The following is an 18,861-nucleotide window of genomic DNA, read 5'->3' as shown; positions in this document are numbered from 1 at the left end:
TGGCCCTTTGTAGCAACGTGGATGGAACTGGAGAGTGTGATGCTAAGTGAAATAAGCCATACAGAGAAAGACAGATACCATATGGTTTCACTCTTATGTGGATCCTGAGAAACTTAACAGAAGAACATGGGGGAGGGGAAGGAATAAAAAAAAAAAAAAAGAGGTTAGAGTGGGAGAGAGCCAAAGCATAAGAGACTCTTAAAAACTGAGAACAGGACAGCAATATGCAGAAGGTTGAAACTAGACCACTTTCTCACACCACTCACAAAAATAAACTCAAAATGGATAAAGGACCTGAATGTGAGACAGGAAACCATCAAAACCCTAGAGGAGAAAGCAGGAAAAGACCTCTCTGACCTCAGCCGTAGCAATCTCTTACTCGGCACATCCCCAAAGGCAAGGGAATTAAAAGCAAAAGTGAATTACTGGGACCTTATGAAGATAAAAAGCTTCTGCACAGCAAAGGAAACAACCAACAAAACTAAAAGGCAACCAACGGAATGGGAAAAGATATTTGCAAATGACATATCGGACAAAGGGCTAGTATCCAAAATCTATAAAGAGCTCATCAAACTCCACACCCGAAAAACAAATAACCCATTGAAGAAATGGGCAGAAAACATGAATAGACACTTCTCTAAAGAAGACATCCGGATGGCCAACAGGCACATGAAAAGATGTTCAACGTCGCTCCTTATCAGGGAAATACAAATCAAAACCACACTCAGATATCACCTCACGCCAGTCAGAGCGGCCAAAATGAAGAAATCAGGAGACTATAGATGCTGGAGAGGATGTGGAGAAACGGGAACCCTCTTGCACTGTTGGTGGGAATGCAAATTGGTGCAGCCGCTCTGGAAAGCAGTGTGGAGGTTCCTCAGAAAATTAAAAATAGACCTACCCTATGACCTAGCAATAGCACTGCTAGGAATTTATCCAAGGGATACAGGAGTACTGATGCATAGGGGCACTTGTACCTCAATGTTTATAGCAGCACTCTCAACAATAGCCAAATTATGGAAAGAGCCTAAATGTCCATCAACTGATGAATGGATAAAGAAATTGTGGTTTATATACACAATGGAATACTACGTGGCAATGGGAAAAAATGAAATATGGCCTTTTGTAGCAACGTGGATGGAACTGGAGAGTGTGATGCTAAGTGAAATAAGCCATACAGAGAAAGACAGATACCATATGGTTTCACTCTTATGTGGATCCTGAGAAACGTAACAGAAACCCATGGGGGAGGGGAAGGAAAAAAAAAAAAAAAAAAAGAGGTTAGAGTGGGAGAGAGCCAAAGCATAAGAGACTGTTAAAAACTGAAAACAAACTGAGGGTTGATGGGGGGTGGGAGGGAGGGCAGGGTGGGTGATGGGTATTGAGGAGGGCACCTTTTGGGATGAGCACTGGGTGTTGTATGGAAACCAATTTGACAGTAAATTTCATATATTAAAAAATAAATTTAAAAAAAATGAAAAAAAAAGGAGACATAAAAAAAAATAACATGCTAATGAGACATGCCATGCATGACAAAGCAAAAAAAAAAAACTGAGAACAAAATGAGGGTTGATGGGGGTGGGAGGGAGGGGAGGGTTGGTGATGGGTATTGAGGAGGGCACCTTTTGGGATGAGCACTCGGTGTTGTATGGAAACCAATTTGACAATAAATTTCAAAAATTAAATTAAATTAAATTAAATTAAATTAAATATAAAAACATAGATTGTATGTAAATGGATGGAGAAAATATACCATGCTAATATTAATCAAAAGAAAGCAGGGGTAGCTATATTAATTTCAAACAGAGTAGACTTCAAGAAAAAGAATGCTATCAAGGATAAAGAAGGGCATTCCATAAGGATAAAAGAGTCAATTCTCTAAGAAGACATAACAATCCTTAATGTGTATGCACCTAACAACAGAGCATCAAACTACATGAACAAAACCTGGTAAAACTTCAAGAAGAAATTTATAACTGTACTATCATACATAGAGACTTCAACACCCCTCTATCAGAAATAGACAAATACAGAAGGCAGAAAATCAGCAAAGACATAGTTGAACTCAACAACACCATCAATCAACTGGATATAATTTACATCTATAGATACATCCAACAGCTGACTGTACATACTGCAAAAGCCCACATGGAACATTCACCAGAATAGATAACTTTCTGGGCCATAAGACACATCTTAAAAATTTAATAGAAATTATACAACATCTGCTTTCATACCACAATGGAATTAAGCTAGAAATCAATAACAGAAAGATAACTGGAAAATCTCAAAATACATGGAAATTAAACAACATACTAATAACACATAAGTCAAAGAAGAAATCTCAAGAAAAATTAAGCAATCCCTATCAAAATAACACCAGCATTCTTCACAGAGCTAGAACAAACAATGCTAAAATTTGTATGGAACCAGAAAAGACCCCGAATAGCCAAAGCAATGTTGAAAAAGAAAACAACAGCTGGAGGCATCACAATCCCGGACTTCAAGCTGTATTACAAAGCTGTAATCATGAAGACAGTATGGTACTGGCACAAGAAGAGACACTCAGATCAATGGAACAGAATAGAATTCAGAAATAGACTCACAAACGTATGGTCAACTAATCTTTGACAAAGCAGGAAACAACATCCAATGGAATAAAGACAGTATCTTCAGCAAGTGCTGGGAAAATTGGACAGCAGAAAAAGGAATCTTACACCATACACAAAAATAAACTCAAAATGGAGGAAAGACCTAAGTGTAAGACAGGAAGCCATCAAAATCCTCAAGGAGAAAACAGGCAAAAACCTCTTTGACCTTGGCTGCAACAACTTCTTACTCAACAATTCTCCAGAGGGAAGGAAAACAAAAGCAAAAATGAATTCCTGGGACTTCATCAAAATAAAAAGCTTCTGCACAGCGAAGGAAACAATTAGCAAAACTAAAAGGCAACTGACAGAATGGGGGAAGATATTTGCAAACGACATATCAGATAAAGGGTTAATATCCAAAACCCATAAAGAACTTATCAAAGTCAACACCCAAAAAATAAATAATCCAGTGAAGAAATGGGCAAAAGACATGAAGAGATACTTGTCCAAAGAAGACATCCAGATGGCCAACTGACCTATGAAAAAATGCTCAACATCACTCATCATCAGGGAAACACAAATCAAAACCACAAGGAGATACCACCTCATACTGGTCAGAATGGCTAACATGAACAACTCAGGCAACAACAGATGTTGGCGAGGATGCAGAGAAAGAGTATTGCTTTTGCGCTGCTGGTGGGAATGCAAACTGGTGCAACCACTCTGTAAAACAGAATGGAGGTTCCTCAAAAAATTAAAAATAGAACTTACCCTATAACCCAGCAATAGCACTGCTAGGTATTTATCCAAGGGATACAGATGTGCTGTTTTGAAAGTGCACATGCACCCCAATGTGTATAGCAATGCTATCAACAATAGCCAAAGTATGGAAAGAGCCCAAATGTCCATCGATGGATGAATGGATAAAGATGTGGTGTGTGTGTGTGTGTGCATATATATATATATATATATGTATATATATATATATATATATATATATATATATATACACACACACACAATGGACTATTACTTGGCATTCAAAAAAAATGAAAACTTGCCATTTGCAACTACATGGATGGAACTAGAAGGTATCATACTAAGCGAAATTAGTCAGTCAGAGAAAGACAAATACCATATGGCTTCACTCATATGAGGACTTTAAGATACAAAACAGATGAACATAAGGGAAAGAAGCAAAAATAATACAAAAACAGGGAGGGGGACAAAACATAAGAGACCCTTAAATATGGAGAACAAATAGAGGGTTGCTGGAGGGGTTATGGGAGGGGGGATGGGCTAAATGGGTAAGGGGCATTAAGGAATCAACTCCTGAAATCATTGTTGCACTATATTCTAACTAACTTGGATGTAAATTAAAAAAATAAATTTAAAAAAACCCACTTCATTGCTAAGAAATTGCTAACCATAAAAAAATGCTAATCATCATCACAGCTTTCAGTGAGTGGTAATCTTTTTGCTGGTAGAGGGTCTTGCCTTGATGTTGATGGCTGCTGACAGATCACAGTGGTTGTTGCTGAAGGTTGGGATAACTGTAGTAATTTCTTAAAATAAGACAACAGTGAAGTTTGCCACATTGATTGACTCTTCCTTTCACAATTGCCCTGTAGCATGCAATGGTGTTTGGTAGCATTTTACCCACAAAACTTCTTCCAAAACTCGAGTCAATCCTCTCAAACCCTACCACTGCTTTACCAACTAAGTTTACGTAATATTCTAAATCCTTTGTTGTCATTTCAACAATCTTCAAAGCATCTTTGCCAGAAGTAGATTTCATCTCAAGAAACAACTTTCTTTGCTCATCATCAAGCAACTCTTCATCCATTCCAGTTTTATCACAAGATTGTAGCAATTCAGTCGTATCTTCAGACTCCACTACTGTTTCTAGTTCTATTGCTGTTTCTATCCCATCTGCAGTTATTTCCTCCACTGAAGCTTGAACCCCTCCCTCAAAGTCATCTATGGGAACTTGAATCAACTTCTACTAAACTTCTGTTAATGTTGATATTTGGACCTCTTCTCATGAATCACAAATATTCTAAATGGTACTAGAATGGTGAATCCTTTCCTGAAGGTTTTCAAATTATTTTGTCCAAATCCATTAGAGGAATCACTATGTAGGGCAGCTGGAGCCTTAAGAAATGCATTTCTTAAATAATAATACTTGAAAGTCAAAATTATGCCTTGATCCATGGGCTACAGGATGGATGGTGTGTTAGCAGGCATAAAAACAGAATTAATGTTGTACATCTCCATCAGAGCTATTGGGTGACCAGATGCATTCTCAATGAGCAGTAATATTTTGAAAGGAATCTTTATCAAATCAGTAGGTCTCAATAAAGGGCTTAAAATGGTCAGTAAAACCGGGGCGCCTGGGTGGCTCAATCGGTTAAGTGCCCAACTTTGGCTCAGGTCATTATCTCGCGGTTTCTGGGTTCGAGCCCCACGTTAGGCTCTGTGCTGACAGCTTGGACCACGGAGCCTGCTTCGGTTTCTGTGTCTTCCTCTCTCTCTGACCCTCCCCCAGTCATGCTCTGTCTCTCTCTCTCTCTCTCTCAAAAATAAACATTAAAAACATTTTTTAAAGAGTCAGTAAATCATGGGGCGCCTGGGTGGCTCAGTAGGTAAGTGTCTGACTTCAGCTCAGGTCATGATCTCACAGTTCATGAGTTCGAGCCCCGCATTGGGCTCTGAGCTGTCAGCACAGCTGGCTTCAGATTCTGTGTGTGTGTGTCTCTCTCTGCTCCTCCCCCACTCACACTCTGTCTCTCTCTCAAAAAATAAACATTAAAAAAATTTAAAAATACTTTTATTTTGTTATAAACATGTTATAAACAGAAGTGCTATTATCCATCCTTTGTTGTTCTATTTATGGAGCATAGGCAGAGTAGACTTAGCATAATTCTTAAGAGCCCTACACTTAAAGGTAAGAAAGGTAAATGAGCATTGGCTTCAACTTACAGTCACCAGATGCATTAGCCCCTAAAAAGAGTCAGCTGTCTGTTGAAGGTTTGAAGCCAGGCCTTGAGTTCTTTCCAGCAGTGAAAAGTTTTAAATGGCATCTTCTTCCAATATAAGACTGTTTGTGCTACATTGAGAATCTGTTGTTTAGTGTAGCCACCTTCTTGAATTATCTTAGCTAGATTTGGATAATTTGCTGTGGTCCTATATCAGTACTTGCTGTTTCACCGTGCACTTATGTTATGGAGATGGCTTCTTTCCTCAAACCTCATGAACCAACCTCTGCTAGCTTCAAACTTTTCTTCTGCAGCTTCCTCACCTCTCTCAGCCTGCATAGAATTGAAGAGGCTTAGGACCTTGCTCTGGATTAGGCTTTGGCTTAAGGGAAGGTTATGTATGGTTTGATCTTCTATCCAGACCATCAAAAGTTTCTCCATATCAGCAGTAAAGCTATTTTGCTTCCTTATCATTCATGTGTTCACTGTTGTAGCACTTTCAATTTCCTTCAAGAACTTTTTCTTTGCATTCACAACTTTGCTAACTCTCAGCCACAAGAAGCCTAGCTTTAATTCTATCTCAGCTTTTTATTTTTTTATTTTTATTTTTTTAAGGATCTAAATCTTCTTTTTTTTTAATATGAAGTTTAGTGTCAAATTGGTCTGCATACAACACCCAGTGCTCATCCCAACAGGTGCCCTCCTCAATGCCCATCACCCACTCTCCCCTCTCTCCCACCCCCCATCAATCTTCAGTTTGTTCTCAGTTTTTAAGAGTCTCTTATGCTTTGGCTCTCTCCCTCTCTAACTTTTTTTTCCCTCCCCTCCCCCATGGTCTTCTGTTAAGTTTCTCAGGATCCACATAAGAGTGAAAACATATGCTATCTGTCTTTCTCTGTATGGCTTATTTCACTTAGCATAACACTCCCCAGTTTCATCCACGTTGCTACAAAAGGCCAGATTTCATTCTTTCTCGTTGCCAAGTAGCATTCCATTGTGTATATAAACCATAATTTATTTATCCATTCATCAGTTGCTGAACACTTAGGCTCTTTCCATAATTTGGCTATTGTTGAAAGTGCTGCTATAAACATTGGGGTACAAGTGTTCCTATGCGTCAGCACTCCTGTTTCCCTTGGGCAAATTCCTAGCAGTGCTACTGCTGGGTCATAGGGTAGATCTATTTTTAATTTTTTGAGGAACTTCCACACTGTTTTCCAGAGTGGCTGCACCAGTTTGCATTCCCACCAACAGTGCAAGAGGGTTCCCATTTCTCCACATCCTTGCCAGTATCTATAGTCTCCTGATTTGTTCATTTTAGCCACTCTGACTGGTGTGAGGTGGTATCTCAGTGTGGTTTTGATTTGTGTTTCCCTGATGAAGAGTGACAGTGAGCATCTCTTCATGTGCCTGTTGGCCATGTGGATGTCTTCTTTAGAGAAGTGTCTATTCATGTTTTCTGCCCGTTTATTCACTGGATTATTTGTTTTTCAGGTGTGGAGTTTGGTGAGTTCTTCATAGATTTTGGATACTAGCCCTTTGTCTGATATGTCATTTACAAATATCTTTTCCCATTCTGTTGGTTGCCTTTTAGTTTTGTTGGTTGTTTCCCTTGCAGTGCAGAAGGTTTATCTTGATGAGGTCCCAATCGTTCATTTTTGCTTTTAATTCCCTTGCCTTTGGAGATGTGTCAAGAAAGAAATTGCTGCTGCTGAGGTCAGAAGTTTTTTCCTGCTTTCTCCTCTAGGGTTTTAATGGTTTCCTGTCTCACATTCAGGTCCTTTATCCATTTTGAGTTTATTTTTGTGAATGGTGTAAGAAAGTGGTCTAGTTTCATTCTTCTGCATGTTACTGTCCAGTTCTCCCAGCACCATTTGTTAAAGAGACTGTCTTTTTTCCATTGGATGTTCTTTCCTGCTTTGTCAAAGATTAGTTGGCTATACTTTTGTGGGTCTAGTTCTGGGGTTTCTATTCTATTCCGTTGGTCTATGTGTCTGTTTTTGTGCCAATACTATGCTGTCTTGATGATTACAGCTTTGTAGTAGAGGCTAAAGTCTGGGATTGTGATGCCTCCTGCTTTGGTCTTTGGGTAGCTTACTTTGGCTATTTGGGGTCTTTTGTGGTTCCATACAAATTTTAGGATTGCTTGTTCTAGCTTTGAGAAGAATACTGGTGCAATTTTGATTGGGATTGCATTGAATGTGTAGATAGCTTTGGGTAGTATTGACATTTTAACAATATTTATTCTTCCAATCTATGAGAATGGAATGTTTTTCCATTTCTTTATATCTTCTTCAATTTCCTTCATAAGCTTTCTATAGTTTTCAACATACAGATCTTTTACATCTTTGGTTAGGTTTATTCCTAGGTATTTTATGATTCTTGGTGCAATTGTGAATGGAATCAGTTTCTTTATTTGTCTTTCTGTTGCTTCATTATTAGTGTATAAGAATGCAACTGATTTCTGTACATTGATTTTGTATCTTGCGACTTTGCTGAATTCATGTATCAGTTCTAGCAGACTTTTGGTGGAGTCTATCGGATTTTCCATGTATAATATCATGTCATCTGCAAAAAGTGAAAGCTTAACTTCATCTTTGCCAATTTTGATGCCTTTGATTTCCTTTTGTTGTCTGATTGCTGATGCTAGCACTTCCAATACTGTGTTAAACAACAGCGGTGAGAGTGGACATCCCTGTTGTGTTCCTGATCTCAGGGGGAAAGCTCTCAGTTTTTCCCCATTGAGGATGATATTAGCTGTGGGATTTTCATAAATGGCTTTTATGATGTTTAAGTATGTTCCTTCTATCCTGACTTTCTGGAGGGTTTAAAAAGAGACATTAAGAAAGAATGCTGTATTTTGTCAATGCCTTTTCTGCATCGATTGACAGGATCATATGGTTCTTTTCTTTTCTTTTACTAATGTCATGTATCACATTGATTGATTTGCGAATGTTGAACCAGGTCTGCAGCCCAGGAATGAATCCCACTTGATCATGGTGAATAATTCCTTTTGTATGCTGTTGAATTCGATTTGCTAGTATCTTGTGGAGAATTTTTGCATCCGTATTCATCAGGGATATTGGTCTGTAGTTCTCTTGTTTTGCTGGGTCTCTGTCTGGTTTGGGAATCAAAGTAATGCTAGCTTCATAGAATGAGTCTGGAAGTTTTCCTTCTCTTTCTATTTTTTGGAATAGCTTGAGAAGGATAGGTATTATCTCTGCTTTAAATGTCTAGTAGAATTCCCCAGGGAAGCCATCTGGTCCTGGACTCTTATTTGTTGGGAGAATTTTGATAACTGATTCAATTTCTTCGCTGGTTATGGGTCTGTTCAAGTTTTCTATTTGTTCCTGTTTTGGAAGTGTGTGGGTGCTTAGGAATTTGTCCATTTCTTCCAGGTTGCCCAGTTTGTTGGCATATAAATTTTCATAGTATTCCCTGATAATTGCTTATATTTCTGAGGGATTTTCATTCATGAATTTATCTAGTTGGGTCATCTCCCTTTTCTTTTTGAGAAGCCTGGCTAGAAGTTTATCAATTTTGTTTAATTTTTCAAAAAAACATCTCTTGGTTTCATTGATCTGCTCTACAGTTGTTTTTTTTTTTTTAGATTTTATATTGTTTATTTCTTCTCTGATCTTTATGATTTCTCTTCTTCTGCTGGATTTGGGGTGTCTTTGCTGTTCTTCTATTTCCTTTAGGTGTGCTGTTAGATTTTGTATCTGGGATTTTTCTTGTTTCTTAAGAATGGCCTGGATTGCAATGTATTTTCCTCTCAGGACTGCCTTCGCTGCATCCCAACGCATTTGTATTCTTATATTTTCATTTTCATTTGTTTCCATATATTTTTTAATTTCTTCTCTAATTGCCTGGTTGACCCATTCATTCTTTAGTAAAGTGTTCTTTAACCTCCATGGTTTTGGAGGTTTTCCAGACCCTTTCCTGTGGTTGATTTCAAGTTTCATATCATTGCAGTCTGCAAATGTGCATGATATGATCTCAATTCTTTTATACTTATGAAGGGCTGTTTTGTGACCCAGTATGTGATCTATCTTGGAGAATGTTCCATGTGCACTTGAGAAGAAAGTGTATTCTGTTGCTTTGGGATGCAGAGTTCTAAATATATCTGTCAAGTCCATCTGATCCAATGTATCATTCAGGGCCCTTGTTTCTTTATTGATCCTGTGTCTAGATGATCTATCCATTGTTGTAAGTGGAGTATTACCACATTCTTATCAATAAGGTTGCTTATGTTTGTGATTAATTTTTTTATATATTTGGGGGCTCCCATATTCAGCACATAGACATTCATAATTGTTAGCTCTTCCTAATGGATAGACCCTGTAATTATTATATAATGCCCTTCTTCATCTCTTGTTACAGCCTTTAATTTAAAATCTAGTTTGTCTGATATAAGTGTGGCTACTCCAGCTTTCTTTTGACTTCCAGTAGCATGATAAATAGTTCTCCATCCCCTCACTTTCAATCTGAAGGTGTCCTCAGGTCTAAAATGAGTCTCTTGTAGACAGCAAATAGATGGGTCTTGGGGTTTTTTTTTATCCATTCTGATACCCTATGTCTTTTGGCTGGAGCATTTAGCCCATTTACATTCAGTGTTATTATTGAAAGATATGGGTTTAGAGTCATTGTAATGTCTGTAGGTTTTATGCTTGTAGTGATGTCTCTGGTACTTTGTAGTCCTTGCAACATTTCACTCACAGAATCCCCCTTAGGATCTCTTGTAGGGCTGGTTTACTGGTGATGAATTCCTTCAGTTTTTGTTTGTTTGGGAAAACCTTTATCTCTCCTTCTATTCTGAATGACAGACTTGCTGGATAAATGATTCTCGGCTGCATATTTTTTCTGTTCAACACATTGAAGATTTCCTGCCATTCCTTTCTGGCCTGCCAAGTTTCAGTAACTAGATCTGCCACTAGTTTTGTGGGTCTTTGTAAGTTACAGCCTGTTTTATCCCTAGCTGCTTTCAGAATTTTCTCTTTATTCTTGTATTTTGCCAGTTTCACTATGATATGTCATGCAGAATATTGATTCAAGTTACTTCTGCAGGGAGTTCTCTGTGCCTCTTGGATTTCGATGCCTTTTTCCTTCCCCAGATCAGGGAAGTTCTCAGCTATGATTTGTTCGAGTACACCTTCAGCCCCTTTCTCTCTCTTCTTCTTCTTCTGGAATTCCTATGATATGGATATTGTTCCGTTTGATTGCATCACTTAGTTCTCTAATTCTCCCCTTATACTCCTGCACTGTTTTATCTCTCTTTTTCTCAGCTTCCTCTTTTTCCATAATTTTATCTTCTTATCCAACTATTTTCTCCTCTGCCTCTTCAATCCGTGCTATGGCTGCCTCCATTTTATTTTGCATCTCATTTATAGCATTTTTTAGCTCATGGCTATTTCTTAGCCCCTTGATCTCTGCTGTCCTCTATTCATTTTTCAAGCCCAGCAATTAATTTTAGGACTATTATTCTAAATTCTTGTTCCATTATATTGCTTAAATCGGTTTTGATCATTTCGTTAGCTGTCGCTACTTCCTGGAGTTTCTTTTGAGAATTCTTCCATTTTGTCATTTTGGGTAATCCCTGGGGTGGCTCCAAACTGCAGGGCACTTCCCCTGTGCTGTCTGGAGTAACTTGTGTTGGTGGGTAGGACAAAAGTTAAACCCGATGTCTGCCCCCCAGCCCACCGCTGGGGCCACAGTCAGACTGGTGTGTACCTTATCTTCCCCCCTCCCAGGGGCAGGACTCATTGTGGAGTGGTGTGGCCCCTGTCTGGGCTACTTGCACACTGCCAGGCTTGTGGTGCTGCTTTGATGGGATCTGGCATATTAGCCAGGGTGGATCCGCAAGGTGCACAGGGGCAGGACGGGCAGGCTTAGCTCGCTTTGCCATCAGTGGTCTCTTGTGGGAGGGGCCCTGCAGCACCGGGAGGGAGACAGACTCGTCAGAGGGATGGATCCAGAGAAGCACCGTGTTGGGCGTTTGTGTGGTGCAAGCAAGTTTGGTGACAGGAACTGGTTTCCTTTGGGATTACGGCTGGGGGATGGGAGAGGGAGATGGCGCTTGCCCTCACCTCTCTTCCCCCACCGAGCTCTGTCCTTCCGGGACTCAACAACTCTCCCTCCTGGTGTCCTCTCGCCCTCCCGAGTCTCAGAAAGCAAAGCTGTTGACCTTTAACATTCCAGATGTTAAGTCCCGCTGGCTGTCAGAACTCATGGAGTCCTGCCCCTCCACTTTTTCAAGCCAGGATTCGGGGGCTCTGCCTTGCTGGGCGGGCTGCCCCTCCACGACCCTGGCTCCCTCCTGCCAGTCCTCGTAGTGCACACTGCCTCTCCGCCCTTTCTACTCTCTTCCATGGGCCTCTTGTCTACGCTTGGCTCCAGAGAGTCTGTTCTGCTAGTCTTCTGGTGGTTTTCTGGGTTATTCAGGCAGATGTGGGTGGAATCTAAGTGATCAGTTGTATGAGGTGAGCCCAGGGTCCTACTACACCACCATCTTCCCCTCTGAGTCCTCTCAGCTTTTTAAAAAAGTTTATTTATTTATTTTGATACAGAGAGATAGAGAGAGAGAGTGAGCATGAACAGAGAAGGGGCAGAGGGAGAGAGAAGTTCCAAGCAGGCTCTGCACTGTCAGCACGGAGCCTAACCTGGGGTTCAATCCCTTGACCCTGGGATCATGACCTAAGCTGAAATCAAGAGTCAGATGCTTAACCAACTGAACCACCCAGGCACTCCAATCATCACTGGCTTTGGTTTACAGTGAGAGATGTGCAACTATTCCTCTCACCTGAATGCTTAAAGACCATTGTAGGGTTATTAATTGGCCTAATTTCAATATTGTTGTGTCTCAGGGAATAAGGGGCCCCAAGAAGAGGGAGAAAGATGAGGGAATGGTCAGTCATTAGGAGTAGTCAGAACACACACAACACTCATCAGTTAAGTTTGCCATTTTATATGAGTGAGGTTTGTGGTACCCCAAAACACTTAACAACAGTAACATCAAAGATCATTGATCATAGATCACCATAACAAATAAAATAATACTAAAAATGTTTAAATATTTTAAGAATTACCAAAATGTGACATACACAAAGTGAGCAAAAACTGTTGGAAAAATGGTGCCAATAGACTTGTTCAAAATAGGGTTGCCATAACATTCAGTATATAAAAATGCAATATCTGCAAACATAATGAAATGAAGCACAATAAAATGAGTTACACCTGTGTTAGAAAACTGACCCTAAGTTTCTATGGGTAGGCAAAACACAGAATCGCCAATATAATATTGAATGAGAAAAACAGAAGACTAACATTGACTGACTTCAGGATTTACTATAAAAAAACTTATTGTAAAGCAACAGTAACCAAGACAATGGGGTATTGGTGAAAATAGATCAATGGAAGAGAACAGAGAGCCCAGAAATAGACCCACATGAATAAAACCAACTGATCTTTGACAAAAGAGCAAAGGCAACAGAATGCAGCAAAGATAGTCTTTTCAACAAATAGCACAGAAACTGCTGAACATCCGCATGCAAAAAAAAAAAAAAAACAAAAAAAAAAACAGTGCAGACAGACACCTTATACCCTTCACAAAAATGAACTCAAAATGAATCATAGACCTAAATGTAAAATGCAAAAATTTTAGACTCCTAGAAGATAACATAGGAAAAATCTAGACAATTTTGGATTTGGCAATGACTCTTTAGATACAATAGCAAAGACATAATCCTTGAAAGAAAGAATTGATAAGATGTACTTCATCCAAATTAAATACTTCTGGTCTATGAACAACAATTAGAATACTAGAGAAAGCAAGAGAACACTTACAAAGTAACATATCTCATAAAGAACTGTTGTTCAAAATATTAAAAAACTCTTAAAATTCAACAATAAAGAAACAAACAAACTTATTAACAAATGAGCCAAAAACCTTAACAGACACCTCAGCAAAGGAGTATATACATAGAAAATAGCGTTTGAAAAGATGCTTCACATTGTATATCATCAGGAAAAAGCAAATTAAGCAACAATGAAATACCCCTAAACACCTATTAAAGTGGCCCAAATTTGCAAAATTGACAACTCCAAATGATGATTGGGGATGTGAAGCAACATAAATTCTCTTTCATTACTGGTGGGAATGCAAAATTGTACAACCACTTTGGATGACAGTTTGGCAATTCTAAATAAAACTGAACATACTATTATTGTGAGATCCAGCAATTGTGCTTCTCGGCATTAACCCAAAAGAATTAAAAACTTATGACCACACAGAAACCTGTATATGGATGCTTATAGCAGCTTTATTCATAATTGCCAAACCTTGAAAGCAACCAAGATATCCTTCAGTAGATGGACGGATAAATAAACTCTGGTACATTTAACCAATGAAATATTACTTAGTTCTAAGAAGAGACGGGCTATCAAGGAAAAATTAGACATGGAGGAAGCTTAAATGTATATTTGCCATGTATATGTATATATATATACCATGTATATATACCATGTATATTATCATGTGAAAGAAGACAATATTATATGATTTCAATTTATATGATATTCTGGAAAAGGCAAAACTATGGAGTCAGTAAAAATATGAATGGTTGCCAGGGGTTGGCAGTATGGAGAGGTATGAATATGTGGAGCTTATTAGGACTTTTAGCGCACAGAGGTTTTTTAGGGCAGTGAAAATACTCTGTAGGATACGATAACGATGAATACATGTCATTATACATTTTTCAAACTCGTAGAATGTACAACACCAAGAGTAAACCCTAAGGTAAACTATGGATTTGGGTGATTATAATTTGTTAATGTAAGTTTATCAATTTTAACAAATGTAGCACTCTGATGGGGCATGTTGATGATGTGAGAGTGCAAGTGTTGGGGAAGAGGGCATATGAGAATCTCTGTACATCCTTCTTAATTTTTCTGTGAACCTAAAACTACTCTAAACAAATAAAGTCTTTTTTTAAAAAGCATACTGGGAAAGGGGCACCTGGGTGGCTCAGCTGGTTAAGCATCCAACTCAGTCTCAGCTCAGGTCATGATCTTGCAGTTCGTAAGTTCGAGCCCCGCATTGGCTCTGTGCTGACAGCATGGAGCCTGCCTGCTTGGGATTCTCTCTCTCCCTCTCTGCCCCTCCTCTCTCTCTCTCTCTCTCTCTCTCTCTCTCTCTCTCTCTCTCTCTCTGTCTCTCTCTCTCTGTATATCACAACAAATAAACTTAAAAAAATAATCATTTAAAAAATTAAATTTCTCTTTTAAAAAAAGAGTACTGCGAGCAAGGAAGTCTGAGGAAGACACATGTGGATGGATCTATGAGAGTAAGCATAAAGAATGAAAATCTTTGTGATGTGTCTTTTTATTTTTTTATTTATTTTTTTTATTTTTAAAAAAATTTTAATGTTTATTTATTTTTGAGACAGAGAGAGACTGAGCATGAATGGGGGAGGGTCAGAGAGAGGGAGACACAGAATCTGAAACAGGCTCCAGGCTCTGAGCTGTCAGCACAGAGCCCAACGCGGGGCTTGAACTCACAGACCGAGAGATCATGACCTGAGCCGAAGTCGGCCACTTAACCGACTGAGCCACCCAGGCGCCCTTATGTTGTGTCTTTTTAAAAGTTTATTTATTTATTTTGAGAGACAGAGTGTGTGTGAGCACAAGTGGAGGAGGGGCAGAGAGGGAGAGAGAGAATGCCAAGCAGGCTTCATGCTGTCAGTGCAGAGCACAATGTGGGGCTTGAACTTATGAATGATGAGATCATGACCTGAGCCGATGTCAGGAGTCAGACACTCAACCAACTGAGCCACCCAGGCACCCCTGTATTGTGTCCTAAAGCCCACTAATAAACAGCCACTGTGAAAGAGGCACTAAACAACCAAGTAGACAGAATGACTTGCACAGTGATGTCAGCAAATTTCTGCCATAATCCACCTTAGTGCTGGCACAATGAACTCATGAACAGAGTAGCTAGATGTCAGGGATAGAGGTTGTGTATGGAATCAGTGGCATAGGTCCCACACTCACCAAAGCTGATTTAGTTACCATTGCTGCCAAATGTTCAACTTGTCAGCAACAGACACAAATGTTAAGCCCAAGTATTTCAACAACCCTTATAGAAAACTAACCACCCACTTGGTGGCAAGTTGATAACACTGGATCACTTCTATTCTGGCAAGGGCATCAATTCATCTTGACTCGAACTGACAAGAATTCCTACTTACAAGGTCTCAGTCAGCATTGCTATCAGGGGGCTTACAAGATCCCTGAATGAGATCCCACATAACATTGCCTCTGACCAAGGGATACACTTACATCCCAGGGGGTTGACAACAGACATTTGATGATAGGATCCACTAGTTCTATCAACTATGAGAGCTGCTGTCCTGGTAGAGCAACAGAACTGTTTTTTGAAGGTGTAGCTGTGACACCAGCTTGGATATGATCTTAGGAAATGGGACATCAACTTCTAGGATAAACTGAAGACCATTATAAGTTGTTGTGTCTCCAGTAAGTAGAATATACGTGTGTGGAGGAAAAGGATAAAGGTAGTAGTAATCCATTTACCATCAGTATAAGTGATTTAACTAGGGAAATTTCTAATCCTTATAACTTTAGGTTCTGGGGTCTAGACCAGAGCTGTCCAATAGAAATACAACGTGAATCACACATATAATTTTAAATTTCCTAGGAGTCACATTAAAAAGAATAAAAGAAAAAGGATGAAATTAATTTTAATTTTATGTACTTTATGTACCTATTCGTATCAGACACATTTCAAGTGTTCAATGGCCACATGATGCTAGTAGCTCCTGTACTGGACACTGCCAGTCTAGAGATCCAGGTTCCCAGAGCGGGAATGCTTCTACTAGGGACCCAGAAGGCACTTAATCACTTTAAGCTCCTTAGGCCAAGAAGCTAGCAGGCAAGCAAAGAAGTTACTGTACTGACAGGGTAATTGACTATCATCAGGGTCATCAGTAACAGAGCAGGGGCAGAGAATTCATTAGGCAGTCTTGGTATTCTGCTGCCCAATTTTGGTGATTAATTGTCAAGTGCAGCAACCACAGCCTGAGAGGTCATGATGACCAGGGGTTCAGGTCCCTCAGAGATGACAAGGATGACATGGAGGTCATCCTTCTTGGTAAGCTCCCCAAGATCAGCAGAGATGCTAGCTGAGAATAAAGGGACTCTAGTTTGGGTGGCAGGGGAGGAAAAGAGGAGTACTTGTTGTTGTCTCCAGACAAGCTGTAGTAGTGTGAGTCAGCCCTTCTAGTATAAGCTCCCTGGGAAAAGGAACCAACTAGAATCCTGGAATATCTGTTCCAAGATGGGGTGAAATTTCTATACAAAGCAAGTGGACAGTAGAGGGTGGTGTGACGCATAGCTCAGATCCCCCTTTTAGGACCAAAGCACTCACTTCCCCAGCTGTCTGAGGTGTTGGCTGCAGAGAGCTGATAGTTGAGGGCCCCTCTGGTTATTGTCTCAGCCAAAGGGTGCTGACTGAGGTTATAGCCTCCCCACAGGCAGCCAAATCTCTTTTGAGTCAATTAGAAAGGAAAAACAAACAAACAAATAAAAAATCCCTATTTCAGTGAGGGACTACTCCAAAGGGCCATCTTAGCTTTAGAGCTTCATCTATGGGATCTGCTGAGGCCTACTGTAACTGCCCTGCACTTCAGCATCTACCTTCACCAATTTTGCTTTCTTCATTTCTTTAAAGGTGTTATGACTAAGAACATACACCAACAAACCTCCTTACACGCATCTCCAACTCCAAGAAATTTGTTAGAGGACACATGTGCATTATGTAAAACACCAGGGTGATAACCAGGTAAGAAGGTAGGAATTAACAGTTTTCATCACCACCCCCATTCATTTATAACTGCATGCCAGTTTCATGATGCCCTTTGGTGGCTGTGTAGGAGAGAAAAAGACATGGTCATTCTCTCCTGACCATCCCTCATTTCAGAAGAAGCATGGCTCTTCTCTTGGCATATGCTTCTTGAGGTTGGAGACTCTCAAACCTATCTCTGAGTTGTAAACACTTACCTTCTTTAGGTGCTTTTTCACAATATATTTTATAGTCATCACTGATCTTCTGTATGGCCACCTTTGGATACTTATAGCAGAGTTCCCCAAAGGACATTTTCTCTAGGTCTGTTAAGTAGGAAAGAAAGGTATAGAGTCTGATTGCCCACTCTAGCTCAAAGATTTATACACTTTTTATTGAAGGTATTACCTTTAAAATGCTAGTTAAGTAGGACAATAGTATTTTCTTTTTTTATGTTAACAGTTTAATTGAGGAACACAGGAAATGATGATTGGTCTAATTTATTTTACTATCTGTGCCCCTTCTGGTATAGAGCTGATAGAAAAATTTTTTTAAATATGAAATTTATTGTCAAATTGGTTTCCATACAACACCCAGTACTCATCCCAAAAGGTGCCCTCCCCAGTACTCATCACCCACCCTCCCTTCCTCCCAACCCTCCATCAACCCTCAGTTTGTTCTCAGTTTTTAAAAGTCTCTTATGCTTTGGCTCTCTCTCTCTCTAACCTCTTTTTTTTTTTTTTTTTTTTTTTTACAATAGTGTTTTAATGAAATGTTTACACAAGGAATACAAGTTCCCCAGGCCAAATTAGAAGTAAGGAAATATAATCTTCTCTCCTCTCTAGACTGAAAGGATTCTTCCCTTCTTGGGGACACCTGACCCATGGAGATTTCCTGCCTGAGGGATATTAGGGTAACTGAGATATGACTTTGAAGTAAGTACTAATTGTTAACAGATATACAAGATGTAATTCATCCAAATGAGTATTGATCCCTTCAAAGCAGCCATGTGTTGTGAGAAAGAATTGCAAATGTATTTCAAACATTCTACCATTGCTTCAAAGAATTTGGCACACTTAGGGATGGTATATTTCAAATAACGTGCTAGGACCTTTCTCTTTCTTGGCTCTGCCTTTGGGAATTACTTTAAGAATTAACAGCTCACGTGTCTGAATATCATTAACAGTTGCAAATCATTGTCCCTTGAAAGTAAATTATTTTTTCTATAAATAGGCATACACCATTTCTAGTCATGCATAGTGAATTGAGAGGAAATACCTCTTTTGTATCCAAAATCAGATGAGACAGGAAGACTGAGACATCAAGGAAGTTTTAATCATGTACTGGGCAATAGATGCACATTAGCAGCACCTTGCTTCCTACCAACATGAAAACACTCAATCATGTTGTGAGTTTTGAGATTTAAAGTAAGTCTAAT

General features: G+C 39.4%; 1 protein-coding gene across 3 annotated transcripts in view; it reads right to left on the bottom strand.

Moving 5' to 3' along the window:
- Positions 1-18,861, bottom strand: part of RGSL1 (regulator of G protein signaling like 1) — a 115,938-nt gene that overhangs the window by 65,846 nt on the left and 31,231 nt on the right. For all 3 annotated transcript variants that reach the window (XM_019427718.2, XM_019427708.2, XM_053909175.1), the window contains one exon: positions 17,642-17,749. In XM_019427718.2, the coding sequence (XP_019283263.1) occupies positions 17,642-17,749 (108 nt within the window). The remainder of the gene's footprint in view (positions 1-17,641; positions 17,750-18,861) is intronic.

Source organism: Panthera pardus, unplaced genomic scaffold (genome assembly GCF_024362965.1).
Source record: "Panthera pardus isolate Hobbes unplaced genomic scaffold, ASM2436296v1 HiC_scaffold_21, whole genome shotgun sequence".
In the NCBI taxonomy this organism is placed as follows: Eukaryota; Metazoa; Chordata; class Mammalia; order Carnivora; family Felidae; genus Panthera; species Panthera pardus.
This window is presented reverse-complemented; position numbering and strand designations above follow the sequence as displayed.